General features: G+C 45.2%; 1 protein-coding gene across 5 annotated transcripts; it reads right to left on the bottom strand.

Annotated features, from left to right (window-relative positions):
* fosb (FosB proto-oncogene, AP-1 transcription factor subunit) lies at positions 1–6019 on the bottom strand. 5 transcript variants are annotated; one of them, XM_085796404.1, is made up of 6 exons: positions 5749–6019; positions 5209–5396; positions 2854–3240; positions 2336–2443; positions 1538–1882; positions 197–476 (listed from the first exon to the last, which is right to left on the bottom strand). In XM_085796404.1, the coding sequence occupies exons 1-6, from the start codon at positions 5810–5812 to the stop codon at positions 423–425; spliced, it is 1146 nt and encodes a 381-aa protein (XP_085652530.1). In that variant the 5' UTR covers positions 5813–6019; the 3' UTR covers positions 197–422. The 5 variants fall into 5 exon arrangements, with proteins under 5 accessions (XP_085652526.1, XP_085652527.1, XP_085652528.1 ...); XM_085796403.1 differs by lacking the exon at positions 197–476 and adding an exon at positions 1069–1374; XM_085796400.1 differs by having other exon boundaries at positions 1–1882.
* Positions 6020–6583: the final 564 nt, after the last annotated feature.

Raw genomic sequence — 6583 nt, 5'->3', positions numbered from 1 at the left:
TTTCTCTTTCTTTTCTTTTCTTTTTTTTTAAACATTTGGTTCCAAAGACCGATGGTGAGGATGGGAGTCATCCTCTGACCATCACCTTTCCATTTGTTGTCTGTCCAGTTTCCTTTCCCACTTCCTGCTGAAATCTCACTTTGCCTCGCCTCACAACTCAAGCTGTGTCTAATCTTCATCATGTGAACGTCAAAAAAATGGCTCAGCAAAAGACAGTGGCATCCGTCTTGCATTTTGGGTTCATCAATTACGCGAGTTATGTGCATGTGTAGTAAGTGTTTAGCTGCTGTTCACTGTAAGGATCCTCTATGAGCAATGCAATGCTCCAAGATAAAGGTTCTTCTCTAGTGGGGTGGGGGTGGGGTTGCGTCCATGTCCTTGTATGAGAGGGGTGCAAAAGGGCGTGTTAGTTGGGCCGGCATTCACTCAAGGTCCCAAGGGCTGGAGGGGGTCTTCGGGCTCTCGGAGGTTGAAGACTTCAGAGAGGGAGAAACAAAGAGAGACAGAAGAGAAGAAACAGAGATGGGTAGAGATGGGTCGCATGGCAGGTAGGCAGACGGCAGAGGAACTTTCTTTTTTTAAAAAAAGACAAAAAGAAGATAGCACAGATCCCCCAACTTGCCAAGTCCAAGCAGCAAAATGAAGAAGCAGAGGGAGGTCTAGCGGATGAAGAGTTAGAGGTGAGCGAGACATCAGCAGTCTGTCTCCCACAAGAAAAGACCCTGAACAAAGTGTCCTTCGTCCCTATTTTCAGATTGGCACAAAAACATTCAGCAAAGACGGAAGGAGGGAGAAAAGGATGGAAAAGAATGAGAGCAAGAGCACTAGAAAAGAGGGCGCGACCAGCAGAGGGAACAAGGTGGGGGCATTGGTGCTTGTTGGAGTGTGAAGTGAGTCTATGCTGTACATGTTGAAGATTGAGAATATTCATGAACTAATTTAGCGCACCTAAAACTGGCAACCTGGACTTGGGTCATTCACTTATCGTGTCCAGTTGCAGGTACTTGATAATACAAAGCAAGAATTTACTCGTTGACTAAGCCCAATGATAAAACGTGTGGGGGGGTTGTATGGCTCTTAATTGGAATGCATGATAGAAATGTGTAAACTTTAACCCAATCAAATATAAATGATTGGTTGTTGTCTTTTTTGGTCTCAATCTGTGAGACTGATTGGCTCTGTGCATGTACTAGCCTCAGCCTTTTTTTTTTTTTTTTTTTACTTCCAGCGAGTATTATGTTATGTTCATGTTGAAATGTGTGCGCATGTGTCTGTCGGTCAGTCAGAGCGCCAGCAGCGAAGGCGAGTTCAGGGAATCAGATGACTGCTCGCTACTGCTGTTCCGCTGGTTGGCACTGACCCCGCAGGCTCCCTCTGGGTAGGTGAACACAAATGAAGATGTGTATGAGGTGTTGTAGCTGCCAATGGCCGCATCGTCATGGTTACCACCGCCACCACCACCACTGTCGCTGGCCATAAGGCACGGCCCGCCAGATGCCGGCTCACTTGAGCCATAGAAAGAACTAGAAAACTCTACCTCCTGCATTATCCCTGGCTGAGGCTGCTGCTGGACTTGCTGCTGCTGAACCGGCGGCTGGGACTGTGTGGAGGCCGGATGAGCTGAGTAGGCAGGAGGCAGATAGAAAGAGTCTTCTGACACAGCCAAGCCCACAATGGAGACGGGAGGTTGTAAGGTCGGGGGAGCTAGCTGGGACTGGACAGGAGGGAGCTGCACTGAGCCCTGCTGCGGCTGCTCCTGATACGCGATCTTACAGTTCGGCTGGTGGGCCACCAGGACAAACTCCAGGCGCTCCTTCTCCTTCTGCAGCTCCGAGATCTCGGCCTCCAGCTCAGCCTTCTCCTCCTCCAGTATGTCTGTCTCCTGTGGGCAGGTAAAGAGACGGAAAGAAACAGGGGGAGCGGGCAAAGGGGAGAAGATAAAGGTGGGTAAAATGGGTAGAGGGGAGGGGAGACGGTGTGCAGCAGAAAGAAAGAGGACAGGAGTGTTAGCTACACCCTCTTCAGTCTTTATGGAGGTGGATGTGCCCACCCCAAGTATAAATACCTTCCTCACCTGCAGCTGTATATGCAAGATGGCTTATGTAAGAGTTTGTTAATTAAACCATAAATACTTCAGGTAGGCCTACAATAAGTCTGTCTTGAGGACTATAATTGTCCTCACGACAGCTAAACACCCCATTACCACCATCCTCTTCCTTAAACACACACACATGCACCCATTTATTACCACACTCTGAAATGTCTTGAAATGTAAGGTAATGCATGTAATTATGTTAATTGCTCGTTCTGGCAGCTATAACAGGGCCAAGCTCACCGACTGCAGTCTGTCGGTGAGTTCTCGTCGGCGGTTTCTACATTTGGCGGCCGCCAGTTTGTTTCTCTCGCGGCGAACACGCCTCTTCTCCTCCTCCTCAGGCGTTAGCTAGGATGACGAGAAAAAAAGAGAATGGATTAGGGAAGAGATATTGTGAATGATCTTGAAAATGTTGTATTGTGTTGTTTGGGGCATTAATTTGGGCAGGATGTGGCAGAACTGTTTATGAAGATGTATGGAAACTTCTCCTCAATGTATGTTCTGGCAGTAGGATATCTTTTGTCTACCCAAGGAAACTTTTTTACATTCTTAAGTTGACAGTAAAGTCAAATTAGGCAGGTTTTCTTCCAGCACAGCCCTCTACACTGTCCCCTGTACAGGTTTTGTAAGGATGGCCTACAGCAGACAAGGAGACGCCCATTGACAGTGTTGTGTGGACACCATGTGAACTGTGAACCTACATTATATGTGTAACATACAAAGGTCAACAAACAGACCGTTCAAGCACACACACTTACTAACACACCAACATCTCCATCGTCACTCACAGACTCGTCACGTGCACGGCGGCTGCGGGTTCTGGACTGGCGCATGGGGCCCGGTGCTGGGCCCGGAGTATCTGAACTTTGGGGAGTGAATCCAGACCTTGAAGAATAACTGGGGCCTGGCATGTCATAGGGGTCAACTAGCTGGGTCACTGGCTGGGTCATGGTTGTGGTGCCAGTGGACCCACTCTGGCCAGAGGCCTGGGAAGAGATGAGGGTCGGCTGCACCATCCACTGCAGGTCCTGACTGGTGGTGATTGCGGTGACAGTGGGCACAAATGAACCAGGCATCTCCCCTCCAATACTGGCCCCTAGCCCGCTGCCCACAACGCTCAAACCAGCTCCCGCTGACGCACACTCCTGCGCATAAACAAGACAGGGTTAACACACGATAAAAAAGAAAACACTCAATTAACACACAGACAGATGTGCAGAAATACATGGAGGAACAAGGTTGTTCCTTAATTAAAAAAAAGAAACTTTAACCAGGCAGCCTACATAATTTCAAATTAAAGATAAATGGCATGATAGTTTTTAATTCAATGTGCAAAATGGTTCATGTCATTTAAAAATGGTAACAGTTTAGGCTACTTTAAGTCTCCTTATTTACCAACTTTAATAGGTAAAAACATGCAATAAATGGTTTGAAACACACCATAATGTAGTTATAATGAGCTGAATTAATGTGCATTATGTCAATAATAACATTGCCTAGGACATCTTTCACATTATCCCAGCTGTGTTTTACTACAGTCACATACCATAAGCTATTGTTAGACTGTTGCCCATAAAGTTGGAATAATTTTCCTCTTGTATCCCATCATAAAGGTTAACTGTGCTTTAATTTTCACAGTGAAAGGTTTGGATGAGACGCTTTATCTATCAAGAATAAATCACATTGTCATTTTCATTTTATGAAAAGAGGTTTTAAAAAAACATTTTATTCCAACTTTGTGGGCAACCGTGTATATTGTCATATAATAGCTAAATAGGCCTAGATTACCTAACACTAATTGGCATACCACTAGGCTACATAATCCTGTATTATGCGTCATTTCTCCTTTGTGTGGCCTGGTTATTAGTAGTAGGAATATAAAGGCTTAAAATAAAGCCTTGAACATGGTGAAACAAGTTTATGGAATACGATTTTATAATGTGTGCAAGTGTAGCGTATCTAACTATCAGGAATAAAACATTGGCAACATAAACGCCATCATTAGAGAAGTAAAGGCAAGAAAAAAGTAACAATAAAAAAAGTAGCAAAACAATGTGTTTCTAATGCACACTACTTTTGAATCTGTGTTGCTTTGGTGCTATGTCGCTTTAGGATAGGCTATAAAAAGCCCAAATCTGTCGCTTGCCACTTTTGTTTCATTTCAGACCTAACGAGGACTCCATCAACTTTCATTAATATTCATACAAAAGCGTGTTAAGAGACCGGTGCAGGCGGCACTGAAAGCAGCGACCTCGACCAATCGTTTCTCTCAATTAGCGTCTCCCCCCTCCTTCTTCCTCCTCCCCCGTCACACCCCCGGTGTTCCCCTTGGCAACGCGACGTAGCACTCCAAAATAGAACAAGCATTTACGTCACGGCGAGGCCTGTTCGAGGAGAACGGAGAGCGTGGAACGAGGGGCGGGACTTCCAGCGCTTACGTAGGTGAGTTCCAGAACGCTGTCATCCGTTCTGCGGCGTGCTGTAAACCTAGCACGTTGTCAAAGCCTGAGAGCCGCTACCAAGGCTACTACAGGCAACACATACAAGTAAACTGATGCCTATAGGAATCGCTGGTAGGTATATCCTGCTGCTCAGCGGAGCTGTCAGTGTCTGACTACAGGAACACAGCAGCGCTATCATAGTGGCTTCCTACACGCGCTTCCCTTTACAACATCACGAGCATCCGATACAAATAGGCTATAGAATAAGAAGGAGTCCGAGACATATTGTAGGAATGCCGTGTGTTTGCATTTAACCCGAACTCAGATTAGTTTACATGCCTATCGATTAGACCTATTAGGCTAACACATTGTCATAAACAAAGTTTATTCTGAGATAAACTACCACGAACAAAACAATAGCATGTGTAAACGTGTTTTTATATTGATATCGATAAATCATAGCCTATATATACAACATGCAGTTTATTTATCTGGAAACATGTTAGCAGAACTACATGCCCTAACTAGTCCCATAATGTCAGCACAGGTCCATCTGTGCATTTACACCCATAAATTAAACTTTGTTGCATTTATACATTAAAAAAATATATAAACAGACTATCTAACAGTATGCATTACGATGCTTTAATAAAAGTCTCTTGACTACCATACCTGCGGAGCACTGGTGGTCGGCGGGCTCCCGAAGGAGTCCACGGAGGAAAGGCACTGGGACTCTATGGAGGGAGACGAGCTTCCACGGGATCCGGTGTCGGGGTCGCCGGGGAACCCTTGGTACATCTCCCCGCAGGGACCGAGAGAGAATGAGACACCTGCAGTTACCGGAGAGAGCGCGATGTCACCTGCAGCGGCAGGGCAGCGGCACACACAAGAAGGTTACTAACGGAGAAGTACTGTAGGGAGAGAATGACTTACGTTACAGGCAATAAAACCCAGTTAAGTACTTTGGCAATGGTTGAAAGTCTATCCCACCAGCAAAGCGTGTATAGATTCATTGATTGCTGAGGAAAACTACAGCCGTGTTAATGCAAACATCAGCAGAGCGATGTCTACAAGCATCTGATGTTATAGGCAGACCGGCGGACAGCGGTGGACAGATGTTCCTGACCCGCTCTAACTCGGCCTCTTTAAGAGCAAATATTTATTTCAAACACGTCCTACTGTAGGCTACATTGTTTATATAAAGTCTCTTACCGTTGCCGATCTTCTTGTTATTCCCCACTGAGATGCTCCTGGTTTCTTTCCAAAAAAGTTGCATGAAGAAGCTTAATCCAGTTCCCCGCGTTCAGGGGGAAGCGTCCCGATTCAATGCAAGAGGAAGTCCTCGCTTATAGCCTTTAAATCCTCGCAGCGCCTTCTTTATCCGCTCGTCAAATGTGCGATTATAGATCCATGAAGTTCGTCCACGGCAGGAGGACGTTACCAGGTTATCACGGTGCACGGTAGCAGATCTTGTCTTATGAATGAACCATCCTCCTCGACTACAAACAAGGCATTTCTATCGTCTAAGTCCCGCCTCGGAGTTCCGCTGATGACGTACATGACCATATTTGAGCTTTCGTGTTGTGTTTGGTCTCCTTGGTGACGTTGAGGGAATCCCTCTCCCACTGAAATGGATCAGAAGCTCACCTCGCCGACGGGTAATAATAGATTTTTTTAAATACAATCACAGGCACGAGATATTTCTCAACGTCTGACAATTTCGGAGAGGAAATTTTACGAAACAACAGAGTGATAAATATGGAAAGTACTACCTATAGCCTACGCGTATGTCTGGATTGGAACATTGGGTCATGGCTACGTCAAATGAAGACATTATAATATTCCTATAATATCTACAGTCCCAAGTGTAAGCATCAGGGAAGAGTTGTTGCGTTTAGAGAAAATCAACAGCACAAGATAGGCTATTTAAATATAGGATATGCTTATATTGAAACATGATATTCAGCTATTATATGTCAAATAAATAGAAAACACAATATTCTATAGCCACTCTATTATCTAAGTATCTTGGAAAACACCAGAGAAT

The sequence above is a fragment of the Trachurus japonicus genome, chromosome 13, assembly GCF_045865225.1.
Source record: "Trachurus japonicus isolate A0001 chromosome 13, Traja_1.0".
In the NCBI taxonomy this organism is placed as follows: Eukaryota; Metazoa; Chordata; class Actinopteri; order Carangiformes; family Carangidae; genus Trachurus; species Trachurus japonicus.
The sequence above is the reverse complement of the archived record's forward strand: the minus strand, read 5'-3'. Positions and strand labels throughout refer to the sequence as shown.

Coding starts and splice junctions, on each gene's coding strand:
- fosb (XM_085796400.1), bottom strand. CDS start 5,812: ATGCAACTTTTTTGGAAAGAAACCAGGAGCATCTCAGTGGGGAATAAC. Junction 3,241..5,208: donor CGACCACCAGTGCTCCGCAG/GTATGGTAGTCA, acceptor GTTTATGCGCAG/GAGTGTGCGTCAGCGGGAGC. Junction 1,883..2,335: donor TCACCGACAGACTGCAGTCG/GTGAGCTTGGCC, acceptor ACCTGCCCACAG/GAGACAGACATACTGGAGGA.